Below are 15,403 nucleotides of genomic sequence, written 5' to 3'. Positions count from 1 at the left end.
TTTCAAATTTTCTCTGGAAAAGCAAAACTTCAAACTGTTCTCTCAAACTCTGTTGCTGATGGAGGTTTAGGTGTTTTGACCTTTACAGACTTTATTCAGATCCTAAAAATGAATTGGATTAAAAGATTTCTTAAGAATCCAAACAGTTTTTGGAACATTTTCCCAAATCCTCTCATTATCATCAGTTACATGATCATAAAGGAGAATGGTAAACACATATTAATTTTTTAAATAAATAAAACATCGCTGTACCTCAAAAAGGATCTGAGCTGTTGTTAGATCAAGCCCACAAAGTTCACATTTCTTAGCACAAAACATCAGATTTGAAGATCTAAATTTATCTCAAAATATTTTTATTTAATTCTAATGAAGGATATTAGCCTGATTGATAGGAAGTGTTCAAACAGGTTCATTAGAACTCATTTAGATAACTATTCTGTACCTGTATGTTAGCATAGATGGCCTTACATGAGAAAAGGTCAGTGGAATACACTCTTTATTATTCTGTAAATACATTATCAACAATTTAATCAAACAATTAATATTTTAAGTTAGTTATTATCCAGTAAAAGATTATAATTGTCATTTTCTCCCTGTATAAAATGCTCTTTTGTCAGGCAGATGGAGAAAGTATTCAACATCTGTTTGTGGATTGTCTGCATGTTTTGGTATCTGTAGCCATATGTCACACGTATGTTTGGTAAAAATGTTACTTTAGCTACACATAGGATACTGGTTGTCTTTGATGATCCGTTCTGATGAAACATACATAGTAAATCTAATTACAATATCGGCAAAATATGACATACACAAGAGAAAATGTTCAGGTAAAGTCCCCACACTACAATTTTTTAAAAAGAAACAGATTAAAAAACACATTTGACCTCTATAAAAAAATTAAAAAATATACAATCATAAATTATCCAAAACAATCAGACTACTCAAAGCTTTTAAATCGATTCCTAATTAGCACACTCATATTTTAATTTTAATTCTCTCTTTTTTTTTATTTCATGTCATTGTTTTCTGCTGGGTTGATTGGTATGTTTATAAGTCTACTATTCTGAGGAGTTTTATTGCATTTTGAATTTTGTTAATCACAAAATGAAAAATAAATAAATACAAAAGACACGGCCAATCAGCATGCATCACCCAGACTGCAACGCGGCGAGCGTCATGACACCAGGAAGCGGGTCTCGGCGTGTAGTGACGTCAGACAGATAGGGCGTCCATGGGCTACGCCCGCGGAAGTTCCAGGCTCCACCGGGGACCAACGACGCCGCCGCGCAGCGCTCCCCTATGATGGAACGGGCGATGGAGCAGCTCAACGTCCAGCTGAACCGGCTGACCCGCTCGCTACGCCGGGCTCGGACCGTGGAACTCCCCGAAGGTAAGCGGCTGGACGCTGACAGGACTGGACTGGGATAGAGTAGACCGGAGCGGGTGGGCTGTGCTCGGTGTCACGGTGTCCTGTCAGAGACAGCAGGAACGGGGGCGGATGCTTCAAAGGCTTCAGGTAGATTCGAATCCCCTCATGCTGCTCTCTCCACCCCCCCCCGCCCCCCACAGACAATGAGACGGCCGTGTACACGCTCATGCCCATGGTGATGGCAGACCAGCACAGGTAAACCCGCAGCAGGACCCTCAGTCTGAACACGTTTCTCTTCAGTCTGCTGCCATCCACTAACACCACGCGTGGGTTTCAAAGGTCCGTGTCGGAGCTGCTCCTGAACTCCAGATTTGACGTGAACTACGCCTTTGGCAGAGTGAAGAGGAGCCTGCTGCACATCGCTGCAAAGTAAGACTTCCAAACCCCAGCCAGACATCTTTTTAAAAAGGTTCGGGTTGGTTAAGGCAGGGGTCACCAACCTTTTTGAGACTGAGGCCATTCATGGGCACTAAGTGGTATGAAGGGCGCCACAGGACCTGTTTGCTAAAAACACAAACACAATTTGATGACATCCTTTTGTGTGCCGTTTTTTTATTTGGTCATTTTACACACACAAAAAAAAAGCATGAATTTTCTAGACTCATATTACTGGGGGGTCAAACTCAGTTGCAGAGGGGGCCTAAATCCAAAACACACAGGTTGAGGGCCGAACAAGATAATCATTTATTTAACACACTAAAGCTAAACTTTTAAACCTTTAAAAGTTTAACTTAACTTTAACTTTTTAAACATAAATATGAAAAAAACCCGACAGGGATATTAATCCAGAATAATAAATATATCTTGTCAAAATTATGCAAATATGAACAAACAAAGCCAGGAAATATCCTGAAAAAATAAACAAATTATTCCGTTTTCTTTGCTCTTTTGTCATTTTATTTAGAGCTGAACTCCTGACATCATTTTTAGCAATAAGTTCATTTCTGCTTGGTGTGTGACGTTCTGTGTGCGTCTTAGGTCCTGTGTGCGTCTCTGGTCCTGTGTGCGTCTTTGGTCCTGTGTGCGTCTTTGGTCCTGTGTGCGTCTTTGGTCCTGTGTGCGTCTTAGGTCCTGTGTGCGTCTCTGGTCCTGTGTGCGTCTTAGGTCCTGTGTGCGTCTCTGGTCCTGTGTGCGTCTCTGGTCCTGTGTGCGTCTTTGGTCCTGTGTGCGTCTTTGGTCCTGTGTGCGTCTTTGGTCCTGTGTGCGTCTTAGGTCCTGTGTGCGTCTTAGGTCCTGTGTGCGTCTTAGGTCCTGTGTGCGTCTTAGGTCCTGTGTGCGTCTCTGGTCCTGTGTGCGTCTCTGGTCCTGTGTGCGTCTTAGGTCCTGTGTGCGTCTCTGGTCCTGTGTGCGTCTCTGGTCCTGTGTGCGTCTCTGGTCCTGTGTGTGCGTCTTTGTGATTTCATTATTTAAAAACCTGTTATTGTTAAATAACACCAATCGCAAGTTTCAGGCCGTTCCATACTCCATATATTTCACGTTAGCAGAACTAAAGTGCCACAATTACTAATAGCAAGCACTGAATCACCACCCTCTACTATCCAGGCAGGTACCATTCCGCCAGAGTCTTAATTCACTATCCTCTTACTTAGTAGAGGCCCCACTGGACATGTCCTGATGAACCTGCTACCCGTGCCCCGTGCAAAGCACAACCCCGGTTTGTTGAGAACGACACTCACATAAGTAGGCAGACAATCATATGTGTCCGTTTATTTTGAACACACCCACCACCAGTCAAACAGCATTAACCTCACTTCTGCTCACAGCTCCCTCATTTATGGTTAGCGATTTAACACACCCGGGATTCCCCACTTCCCATGAGTCTTAAAAGCTGAAGGCGGGGCTAACCTCCAGATCGCCACAATGTGTTTATTTGCTAAATGAGCAGTGCTATTTTTGGAGCATTCCCTGCGGGCGCCACAAGGGGTGCTTGGGGGCGCATGGGCGCCCACGGGCACAGGGTTGGTGTTTAGAGGTTTGATTTTAAGATGTTTGGGGGTGTTTGGGGGGGGGGGGGGGGGTGCTTGGGGTGTCACTGCAAACATCCATTCTCTGAATCTCATAGAGCACTGGTCCCCAACAGGCCGGTTCAGTGTCAGACCGTATTTTGAAATGTTGCAGTGAAATGGAAATTATATTTTTGGTTCTTTTGCTTTTTGTTCATGTTTCACAAGTTATATCTTTATTGCAATAATGATCACTAATATTGCATATCACGAGTTTTCCTCATTTTGAGCAGCCCCAACGCGATGTCGATTTTTCTGTAACTCATAACTAAATAAAGCTCAATAATCGGACGGCACCTATGGCCTAATCCGGCTTCTGAGGTCAGACAGACGAATGCAAAAAGAAAAAAGTCACTAAACTATTTTCTCAATAGAATGGTGAGCGTGAATCTACAGTTTGAACAACCTTATTAGCAGCATCCTTGTAACATTAGACAGCTGGTTGCTGAATATTCTGCATTATTATTATGGTCAATGGGAGCAACTGTCATGATAAATCCATATTTAGACTAAAGACTCCTGTTTTTTTCTGTTGAATGCAGATTTCTTTTTTTTTCTTTCAAGTCAAAGGCCTTTTCTCGGTTTCTTCACTGGATTTGTTTCTTCTGGGGGGTTCAATTTAGCAGTCGGACCAGCCGGTTTAAGAAAGTAGCACATGGACTTTTGGCAGGTGACCACTGACTGTGCTGTGTAAGAGAACTGGACTGAGAGGCCCCTCCCCCCTCACGTTCCAAATGGGAAGTGGCTCAAAGAAGCCAAAATCGCATAGACTTCTGCAATGTTTGAAATGACGTGTAGCCCCCTTTCAGTCTAAGGGGCCACTCCTGATGGGCCAGAGTTGTTGTCATAGAAACAATGACTCAGACCAATCACAGCTTACTGACGATTCCTGGTTCCAACATGGCGATTTCCGCATATGGCGACTCCCGTGGAGCTGAGAAAGACAAAGAGCCAGAGTTCCCGGCACTGCAGATGCGAACGTTGAAACCCAGCTTCCCTGTGCTCTCTCTGCCAGCTGCGGGTCGGTGGAGTGTCTTGTTTTGCTGCTGAAGAAGGGAGCCAATCCAAACTATCAAGACATCTCAGGTTGCACTCCTCTTCATCTGGCTGCTCGGAATGGGTATGAAGAACAAACAAGCACTGTTCTTTAATCATTCTGATCAGCCAATATTTACAAGTTGAGCGATGGATGACAACAATCATATTTATTTTCAGGGCTGAATTTGAAAAATAGTCAGATTTTTTAAAATAGTTTCGTTTTAGTAATTTAAGCAGGAAAAAGCCTAGGTGAGACGAACAGAAATACAGGGGTGTCCTTGTCAGTCTTTAGCTATAATGTGTATTACTGATTTCTAAAATCTATTGATGGACTTAATATTTTCTGATAGTCTTGTTTTGTTGACGCAGAAACGGTTTTTAAAGTGAACAGCTGTGATCCTGTAAATTCTACCTTTGTTCAGGTTAAGTCCCGATCTACGGGAAAACTGCCTAACCAGGCAGCAAACTATTGACTGACTGAATAGACCAGTAGCTTAGATGAAGGGATGTGGTTGTGTATGTTGAAGAGAAAGAGGAAGGTGGTGATTGGTGCAGTGGGATGCAGGTGGGGTTCTGCTCATTTGGGGGATTGGAATGAAAGAGATGAGATGAAGACGCTCAGGCTGAAATTCAGAAGTTTGTTTTTTGTCAGTCCATCTCATTAGACCTGTGTTGTTTGTCCTAATGAAAGCTGGTCTGAAGGTGTGTGTGTATGTGTGTGTGTATGTGCGCTGCTCCTCTGTTCTCTCAGACAGAAGAAGTGCATGAGTAAGTTACTGGAATACAACGCAGACGTCAACATCTGCAACAACGAGGGCCTGACAGCTGTGAGTGTCCGAGTCTGGTCTGATCTGTGTGTTTTTCTGCTGACCTGTTCAAGTGTTCATGTGTGCATGAGCTGCAGATCCACTGGCTGGCGGTAAATGGGCGAACAGAGCTGCTGCATGACCTGGTCCAGCACGTGTCCAATGTAGATGTAGAGGACGCCATGGGCCAGACTGCTCTACATGTGGCCTGTCAAAACGGACACAAAACGGTAAGAGACCGTCTGGTTTCATAATCACATGAAATTAACCCCCCCCTTTCATGCTAGCTGCATTTCCATTGACTATGGAATTGCTTAAACTGGATTTGCACTAACAAATTTGTCAAATGGAAACACGACTATTTAAAAAAAACTGGCATTTATCAAAAAAAGCTTTTGTGCTTGGAAGTATGGAAGCGATTATGTAGCATAAATAAAAAGCAAAGTCAAAACCAGAAATGCTTTTTCATTTTCAAAATGAAGCTGCATTTTTTGACTCAAAAATATAATGAAAAAGCAATCCACCAAAATGCTTTTTCTTTTCCTTCCTCAACACAGCTTATTCTGTCACTTAATTAAAATTAAAATGAAAATGGTATTTGACATTTCATTTTCAATCAGTTCTCTGGTAAATGTGTAGCATAATTCATTTAGAAATGTCTAATTTGACCATTAAAATGGATTAATAGAAATGCTTTTTAATTTTCAAAATGAAGCTGCATTTTTTGACTCAAAATTAAAAAGAAAAAGCAATATTTCAAAATGCTTTTTCATTTCCTTCCTGCAGCTTCGCGGTGAATTTGCTGTTTGATGACAGGTGGAGCTCCATCATCAGACAGCAGATTTCTCGATGCTAAACGTTGCTGGTTGGACCAAAAACACTCACTCAGCGCGAAGCTGCAGGAGACTATCTTCATAATGTGCTTTTATTACAGTTATGCTAATATTTTACGGCCTGCTCTGCTCGATTATATGTTTTTAAATCCGTGCGGTCGGACGACGCTAAAGTTGACTTACGATTCACAGCTTCTGATTCGCGAGGGAGCTGAAGGAACATTCTGCTGCATTTTTCACATTAAGATCACCTAAAACCGGGTCCTGTTCAAAAACCGCTGGACCTGGCCTGCTCAAACCTGGATTCCTGGATCTTAATAAATCAAACAGCAAATTCACCGCGAAGCTGCAGATCAAGGTGTAAATATCTGTGAATTACATCAGTCTTTATTTTGTTCTGGACACCACTGGAAACACAAATTCATTTGATGGTTTCTCAGATCGCAGCAGCATTTCCGCCTTCAGCGATCATCGGGAGCTTCGCGCTCTGCTGTGCGAAGGCAGCTGGCGGTCCGAAGAACAAAGCTTGTCCGCGGTGCGTCGGGAGGAGGACCGCAGAAGGCGGACATGCAGTTACTTAGTCCTGAGAAGCTGTGGAAACTCATCAGAAGTTCACAACCATCACAAAACCCTCGTCTCTGCCGCTAACACAGTCTGCTCTTGGTGCGCGTGTGTGCGTCAGTCAGCAGCCGGACACACAGAGAAAGCAGTGACGTCATCGCCCCGCCTCCCCTCTGCTAATGCTTTTTCGAATTGAATATTGTGACAACTTGCGCGGGGTGGATGTTAAAATGCAAATGCAATCCCCTCTTTGCATTTTCGTTTGAATTATGACACAGAATAAGCGGTTTTAAGTATAAAATGAAAAAGCATTTTGAAATATTGCTTTTTCTTTTTAATTTTGAGTCAAAAAATGCAGCTACATTTTGAAAATTAAAAAGCATTTCTGTTAATCCATTTTAATTGTCAAATGAGACATTTCTAAATGAATTTTGGTACACATTTACCAGGGACCTTTTTGAAAATGAAATGTCAAATACCATTTTATTTATCATTTTAATTAAGTGACAGAATAAGCTGTGTTGAGGAAGGAAATGAAAAAGCATTTTGAAATATTGCTTTTTCTTTTTAATTTTGAGTCAAAAAATGCAGCTTCATTTTGAAAATTAAAAAGCATTTCTATTAATCCATTTTAATGGTCAAATTAGACATTTCTAAATGAATTATGCTACACATTTACCATGGAACGTCTTGAAAATGAAATGTCAAATACCATTTTCATTTTAATTTTAATTAAGTGACAGAATAAGCTGTGTTGAGGAAGGAAATGAAAAAGCATTTTGGTGGATTGCTTTTTCATTATATTTTTGAGTCAAAAAATGCAGCTTCATTTTGAAAATGAAAAAGCATTTCTGGTTTTGACTTTGCTTTTTAATTATGCTACATAATCGCTTCCATATGGAAGAGGTGGCTCTTGAGGCGTATTGAAATGGACATATTTGGTAAATTGCAATGGAAACCTCTTTTTTTTTTTAAATTAAATGAGTCACATGATTATCAACTGGATGGTGATACGCTACTTGGTAGGAACGGGCGGCCTTGGGTGCTGCACAGCGGGCGTCACCAGAGGTCCCTCAGCCTCACACAGCTCATCAAAAGTTGAGCGAGTCATGTGGAATTGTTGGATTCACAGCTCCTCTGTAAAATCACCTACCACTATTTCCCAAAATGGCTTCATCCATAGCCCCTCCCACGTGTAAGGAGCTTGGCGCTCCATAGCCTGAATAAGACACAGAGATCTACTTTGATAGATTAGCGCTAGTGCCGTGGCAGAAATTGAAATGTATCTGCTGTCAAAGTGTTGTTCACATCTGTCGCCATGTTTTTGATTTGTGATTTAATGGAACCATTGTAATTGTGTTCTTTGACATTTCTAGAATTTCAATAAAGTTTTGAGTGTAGGTGTAATGGAAAGGCAGCTTCTGATAGTTTAGTTGGGATAGGTCAGTCGAACTATTGAAATCGAGCTCAGTCATCACACAATTGGTTCGTGGTTTGTACCATGTTTCCTAGATTTTTATTCTTTTTATTTCCTAACCCTGAGGTGTTTGATGATGCGGTTTCAAACAGCTTTGAATTTTAAACCAGTCCTTTATAGTTGCTCTAAAACTTTTCTTCACAAACATGAAGAAAAGTTTTGTTTAGAAATAAATCTCTGTTTAATAAGTAATCTCATCAATGCTGTGAAGTTCTTGTGGGGTTACATCAAACTGTGGCCCTCAGAAGGGGGGGCTCAGAGAGTTGCGGCCCTCACAGAGGTTAGAGCAGGGGCGTCAAACTCCAGGCCTGGAGGCCCTCTTTGTGGTTTTCCAGACATCCTGCCTTATCTGCTGCTGGATACCTAGTTCAGGTGTGTTTAACAGTAAGGAGCTTCAACAGCAGGTCTTTTTGGAGAACATGTTTGACACCGGCCCTGAAGGCCTGGATTCTGACACCCTTTGGTTAGAGGGTGGTTTGTTTGTTTATGTGTATGTTGTGCCTTGTGGCACTCATTGCTGTGTGATGGGAACCTTCTTGTGTTTTTTCTGCAGACGGTGTTGTGTCTACTAGACAGCGGAGCTGACATCAACCGGCCCAATGTCTCCGGAGCCACGCCTCTTTACTTCGCTTGCAGGTCCAATGAAGGGGTCAGAAACGGGTTTATAGGTTTACTTACTGGAGCACCAACAGGCACCTTGTGCTTGAAATGCACCGTCGTTGAATAAGTGAAAAGTAATCTTTATTACAGCTTTTATAATTTAAATGCAAATAGATTTCTGGTAGGGATTGAATATACACTTTTTCCGAAGCTTCCAGAAAATAATAACTGTAAATCAATTCCAAGTGACAAGGAGAATGCATGTCATAAAATTCCTTTCCCACATCTAACGAGAATGAGAGAACCTCAGGATCTTCATCTCTGCTTTCTGTCTCTGCATCAGAGTCTCAAGACTAAGTATGGGGAACTCCACGCCTTGAGGGCTGGTGTGTCTACCTGATTCCAGATATCCAACCCCTACTTATGACTGATGACCTGGTTCAGGTGTGTCCAGGCAATTAGAACATGCCAGGGTATAATGATAAAACATGCAGGAATGAGGTACTCGAGGCCTGGAGTTGCCCTTCCCTGGTCGAAACCTAAATAGGGCTGCTCTCACCACAGTCTTCTTCACCTTTCCTTTCAGTCTTAATGAAAGGTCACACATCACGCCTGCACCCTTCCTCCAGTCGTTCTGACCTGCTCGTACATGTCTTTTCACCTTTTTGCCCACTCTTCCCGTCGTTCTGGACTGTTAATTGTTAGGGGTTGACACTTTAACTGGTACAAACCATACATTAGGGGGTTAGGAGGTTAAGACTGCATATTCTTTTTCAAATTATACAAACGAGAATAATCAGCACAGGTTGTGAATCAAGCATAGTTTGGGTTTTCTTGGCTGAGACTCACTGTATCGTTTGGCTCTTTTTAACATGGATGGACGATGATAATAAATATTGTAGAAGCGGTTGCTCAGGCTGCTACTTCCCGATTCATTAATCTTAACCTCTCTCCTCCCTCCCATGCTAGTAATCCGTGACCTTAACCTGGAACATAAGTAAAATTATCTGTCACTAATTTTGTTAAAAAATGAGAGTAATATTTGGAAATTAATCATTTTATAACATGTTAACAAAAAGAGAATCTTAGTACAATTTAGTCCATCTTGATAAATCCTCATAAAGTCTAAATGTAGCATTTAAGTACAAGTCAACACTTTTGCTTCCAAAATAATGACGATAAATGCCAGCCTAACTTTCCAATACTTATTGAATTTTAATTAACATCCTTAAAATACAACCAAAAATTACAGCAAAGTTTTTTAATCAAGTTTTTCTCCTCAAGAATTTGGAGCAAATGGATTTTGACTCATTCTAAAAATAATAATAAATCTCAGCTCTTAATGAGACGTAATTCTCTGCTGTGCTGATTTAGAGAAAAACTTGTAAAGGTGAGGAGCATGAAGGAGAAGTTAAAACAACTTGTAACCTGCTAAAATATCCTCAGTATCTAAAAACAAACTTTGAAACATTAGCTGTGGAGCTTTTTGTGCTTACTGTTGTCCTGCATCACGGAGCATCCACACAGTTCTTTAGCGTCTTAGTATCTACTGTTTGTCTTCAGCCATGGCCAGAGAGACACAGCTCAGATCCTGCTGTCTCGAGGAGCCAAGTACCTCCCAGACAAGAACGGAGTGACTCCTCTGGATCTGTGCGTGCAGGTGGAGGTTTCTTTTTCAGCAAATATGCTCCTTCTATAGCCCTTTCCTGTTCCACTGATGTCACCGTTTCTTCCAGGGGGGTTATGGGGAGACATGCGAGATTCTTATCCAACACCATGGCAGGCTGTTTCAGACGCTTGTTCAGATGACGCAGAATGATGACATCAGGGAGAACATGGTATGTTATGTGTATGGAAGCATACGTAGACCCATGTAAGAACTTTATCAGAACTGTGCTGTTTGTGTGCAGGTCAGGCAGGTTCTGGAGCATGTGTCCCAGCAGAGCGACTCCAATTACCACAAAATTCTGTCCAACCTGGCTGAGGTGGCCACCACCAACGGACACAAACTTCTCAGGTATGCCATGCCTATCGAGTCTCATTGATAGCTTCTGCTTCACAGCTACTCCGTCATTTGGACATGCCCTGAAGAACATCCCGCCCAACGCCTCTACTACTGTTTTTTTAATGCGAATAAAACATTCATAGGGAAAGCTTTAAGTCCTTCAAATCTTTGTAATGTACAATCAAGTACCTCCCTTTAGAACTTTTTTTGGTCAAATTTGCAGTTATATCTGCTTGTATTTAAAAATCCCCCATTTGCCCAGTCAGTGGTCTGATTCTCCTTTGCCCTCTGCCAGAGGCCCTGGAGCCTGAAGATCCATTATCTTGGCTGTTTCCAAGACTGAGCTCTTCTGGATAGACATCTTGAATGTCGTTCTTGAAAGCTGCTGAAACACTGTTCCAGTTCCCATTGGAACCACTGCTGCCTTATCCGTCACATTTGTCTCTTGTGAAGACTACATGTTATCATGGCCTTCTTTTCCTTCGTGTCCAGCTGTGCTATGTCTGCTCTGTTGGCCATTACTATTTGGACAGGATCTTGGCTTGGTTTTCTCAACCTTGGGAGACGTTTCCTGTCTTGATTTTGGGACTTTAGCCCAGACTTTTAGTCAGAAGTTTCTGTACTCCAACTCTCGACTTGGTTTAAGTGTTGTATGTACATTTGGTACGGAAAGTATTTAGACCCCTTTACGTTTTTCACTCCTTGTATTTGCTGCCATTTGTCAAAATTGTCCATGTTATTTCTCAATCAATCAATCAATCAATCAATCAATCAATCAATCAATCAATCAATCAATCAATCAATCAATCAATCAATCAATCAATCAATCAATCAATCAATCAATCAATCAATCAATCAATCAATCAATCAATATTTATAAAGCACTTTCCATATAAAAGCACAACACAAAGTGTTTTACATTAAAACAAAAAAAAATACTATAAAAACAAGCATGAAAACTAAAACAAACAAGCACAAAAAAAAGATATGGCCCCCCTCCCCGTACCTACACACAGCCCCCCACTCCTTTCACACATCCCACCCCCTAACTGATGGGGAAAGACGATGAGAAATGAGAAATGGGCTGAGATAGAAAACTGAGTATAGTACACTGAGTTCCCCATCTGGACAGACATTTTAAAACCTGGACAGACATTTGACATCTGGACAGACATTTGACATTTAGGTCAGGGCTCTGGCTGAGCCAATGGAGAACCATCACAGGTTAGGTCTGAAGCCTCTCCTTTCTTATTGTCGCGTTGTGCTTTGGGTAGATTTGCAACAGATCCCGGATGAACCATAACCTGTGTATGGATCACTTGTACTGCGCGCCCTCCACTCCCCCCTCTCTGCACAGCCTACACCTTGGGTCTTGTATGCCTCTATTGCTCTGGTGCTCAAAGAGAGGCAAGGTAGTCCACACAGGAGGGGTCTCACTACCAGAAGGAACAATATCAGACATTGAGATCAGTTACAAGTACTTTGAAATTCCACAGGCAAATGGCAACCTTAAACCGTTAACAAGGAAAGCTGCAACAGCTAAATACCTCCAACAAGTAAGGCAAGTCCTGAGAAGCCAGCTCAATGGCAAGAACAAGAAGAAGAAGAGGCGACGCACTGCCACTTGTCAGAAACCCTGCAGGAATAATAAGCGCCAAAGGAAGAGATGCAGACCACGGATGTTAAGACACAAAAGCTCCTCACCGTATGTGGAGGCTATATGCAAGCTTCAAGGAAGGAGGCCGGGGACTAGTGACGGTGGAAGCCACTATCCAGGATGAAACATCCAAGATGCATGAATACATCAAGCTCAAGGCCTTAACTGACAGTGTGCTCAGTGAATGTCTCAGACAATGGAGAGCAGAGGATGCAGTTCTTGAGGACAGAACAAACCCCAGCATGGAATGTACCACCAGACCATAACTGAAGTGGCTGATATCAAGAAGTCCTACCAGTGACTAGAAAGGGCTGGCCTACAGGACAGCACTGAAGGACTTATCCGAGCAGCTCAGGAACAAGCCCAGTCATATTGATTATTTGGTTGAGGGGGTTCAGACCTTTGCAGAACAGAAGTCGGACAGAGTCACCTTGACATATCCCACATTTGATGGGGGATATGTTAATCGAATCAGAGGTGGGCAGGGTGAGACATGGTGGGCCTCGCCCTGCTTGAAGTTCACCCTGGCCGGGGTTTGAACAGTGGCTCTAAATGTGGGTGTTCGGATGAGGGGTACCACCCTGCTATTCTATCCTCCAAAGTTGGCTGCCTTTTTTGGTTTCTGACTTTTTGCTATACACCTTGAGGTGTTTTAGCTGTGCTCTGCTTCCTCACACAACAAAACTCTGCAAATAACATTTATCAGTAATTTCAACTTCATCATTTACACTTTTTTTCTAATCCCCTTTAGGATCTTCATATATCAGCCTCCACATGCTTTTTCTACACAATATGCACTAGTTACAAAGTTTATAAAGAAACCATACATTTCCTGATACACAAAGTTTAAAGGACCCCCACCCCCTCTTCCACAGTCTTTCCAGCAGCTACGAGGCTCAGATGAAGAATCTGTTGAGGATTGTGCGAATCTTCTGCCACGTCTTTTGCCTCGGGCCGTCCTCCCCCAACAATGACAATGACATGGGCTACAACGGGAACAAAACGCCCCGCAGTCAAGTGTTTAAGGTGAGCCTCGTGTTGAGATGTCTCTGTTAAACCATCTTCAGCTAGCATACTTGAAAAAATAAAGGTATTGTTTCTTTATGAGCCCAGCTCAGGACATCTGTTTGATTTTGGTGAAACTGTATTTAAAGCCTATTTGCATTAACCCCTCCCCACCCGCCCTCTCCTCTGCAGCCGCTGGAGCTCCTCTGGCACTCACTGGAGGAGTGGCTAGTTCTCATCTCCACTGAGATGGAAAGGAACAACAAGAACTCCTCTTCCAACACAGAGATCGCCTCCTTGCTCTTCAAACAGCACAAGTCGGACTGCTTGGAAACTCAGCCAAAGCTGTCCTCCTTACTGGACCCTCACATAGTTATGGAGGCAAAGGCTGATGGGGAGGACGTCATCTCCATGACGGCGAATCGCCTCAGCGCCGTCATTCAGGCTTTCTACTTATGCTGCTCATGTCAGATGCCGCAGGGGTGAGTGTGGTTGCATCAAAAAAGAGATTCAACTTTGTGAGGACGAAACCTTAGGGTTCATATATGTTTGATGTAAATGGTGCTGCAGCTGCTTAACCGTGGAAGCCCATTACTGGAGCTAATCTTCATGCCAAATGAAGTTTGAAGGCCTGCTATGACTGAAAATGTTGGTGGCCTCTGTGCATTATGAGCCTCAGCAGCAGCTAACCCTGCTCTATTACTTTAGAAGGTCTTTGCTGCTGTTGTTTGCAGTTTTTTCCTCTGTGTTGTAACCCCACTGACAGCGGGCTGTGAAACATTTAGCAGCTTTGGAATGTATTGACTGGACTTGTTATGTTGGACCGTAATAACCACACTTGAGTTTACGGAGCTTCCAGGAGGGGCCGTTCCTTCACAATTGCTTGTAGAAGTAGTCTGCAAGATAGATGAGGATTGTGTACTCTACACATGGAGGTGACTGAACAGACTGTAGTCAACTGGGATGGAAGTGAGCCACGGAACTGGGATCCTCAGAGATCGAGTAGGAAAATGAATTGCAAAATCAACTTGTATTTCATTTTATAAAGTGTGCCAAAGGTATTATATGATCATATGGATGTAGTTTACTCTGAAAGCAGGATATTGGCGCCTATATCTTTGAGTGGGGTCTGGCCCTGCAATGAGCTTCTCTCTCCCTAATCGGCTGGGTAGCTCGGTTGGTAAGGTAAAGGGCTGCCACGCAGGAATCCAGGGTTTGATTCCCGGAGGGGAATAAACAATGGTACTGGGGGCCAACGCTGGGGTGCGGCTTGTCTGCAGCTCACCGCTCCCCCAGGGTCAAATGCAGAGCAGAAATTTCGCACACCTAGGTGTGTGACTTTGTTTCTAAACTCCTGCGCGTTTTTTCAGGTCAGCTGATCAGCTTCTCCTTGAGGGGCTGAGGTCAGGGGAGAGCGAGCTTTGGAACGCTTTACCTCTAAATATTGGACGAGCATCTTCTCTATCCTCTTTTTTTAATGACGAGCATTTAGTTATGCTTTTATTTAAAAAAAATATTTGTTTCCACGTTTTATTTACTTTTTTATGAATACTTTTTATGATGTAAGCGTCGCTTTGTTAGACTTTTGTTTAAAGTGCTTTATAAGTAAAAGTGTTTTTTTTTTTATTGACTCTGTCTCTCTCATGGTTCCTCTCTTACTCGTTCTGACACCCCCCCCCCCCACCTCACAGAATGACCTCTCCCCGTTTCATAGAGTTTGTCTGCAAACACGACGAAGTGCTGAAGTGTTTTGTGACCAGGTGAGTTGATGCTGCTGTTTCTGTACATGACCTCCAAACACAGAGTGGCTCAGCATCAATCCATCTTTGATTAATTTGTGTTTATCGTTCTTTGATCCGCTGCCCTCACCCCGTGTCTTTTTAGAAATCCAAAGATAATCTTTAACCATTTCCACTTCCTGCTGGAGTGTCCAGAGCTGATGTCACGCTTCATGCACATCATTAAGGCCCAGGTAAGTTATGATGCATT

At 42.6% G+C, this 15,403-nt stretch overlaps 1 protein-coding gene across 3 annotated transcripts in view; it reads left to right on the top strand.

Moving 5' to 3' along the window:
• Positions 1-1,194: 1,194 nt before the first annotated feature.
• Positions 1,195-15,403, top strand: part of hace1 (HECT domain and ankyrin repeat containing E3 ubiquitin protein ligase 1) — a 41,353-nt gene continuing 27,144 nt past the window's right edge. For 2 of the 3 annotated variants that reach the window (XR_002291934.2, XM_020709981.2), the window contains exons 1-14: positions 1,195-1,390; positions 1,570-1,624; positions 1,709-1,798; positions 4,448-4,552; positions 5,222-5,297; positions 5,375-5,506; positions 8,701-8,796; positions 10,311-10,397; positions 10,484-10,585; positions 10,658-10,764; positions 13,285-13,435; positions 13,607-13,896; positions 15,106-15,174; positions 15,299-15,386. Coding sequence is in view for 2 of the 3 variants with exons in the window: in XM_020709981.2 (XP_020565640.1) it covers positions 1,300-1,390; positions 1,570-1,624; positions 1,709-1,798; positions 4,448-4,552; positions 5,222-5,297; positions 5,375-5,506; positions 8,701-8,796; positions 10,311-10,397; positions 10,484-10,585; positions 10,658-10,764; positions 13,285-13,435; positions 13,607-13,896; positions 15,106-15,174; positions 15,299-15,386 (1,539 nt within the window). In the remaining variant the exon portion in view is untranslated. Of the gene's footprint in view, positions 1,391-1,569; positions 1,625-1,708; positions 1,799-4,447; positions 4,553-5,221; positions 5,298-5,374; positions 5,507-8,700; positions 8,797-10,310; positions 10,408-10,483; positions 10,586-10,657; positions 10,765-13,284; positions 13,436-13,606; positions 13,897-15,105; positions 15,175-15,298; positions 15,387-15,403 lie in introns of all 3 variants that reach the window. The other variant, XM_004077726.4, reaches the window with a different exon arrangement.

The sequence above is a fragment of the Oryzias latipes genome, chromosome 16 (genome assembly GCF_002234675.1).
Source record: "Oryzias latipes chromosome 16, ASM223467v1".
NCBI classification, from domain to species: Eukaryota; Metazoa; Chordata; class Actinopteri; order Beloniformes; family Adrianichthyidae; genus Oryzias; species Oryzias latipes.
The sequence above is the reverse complement of the archived record's forward strand: the minus strand, read 5'-3'. Positions and strand labels throughout refer to the sequence as shown.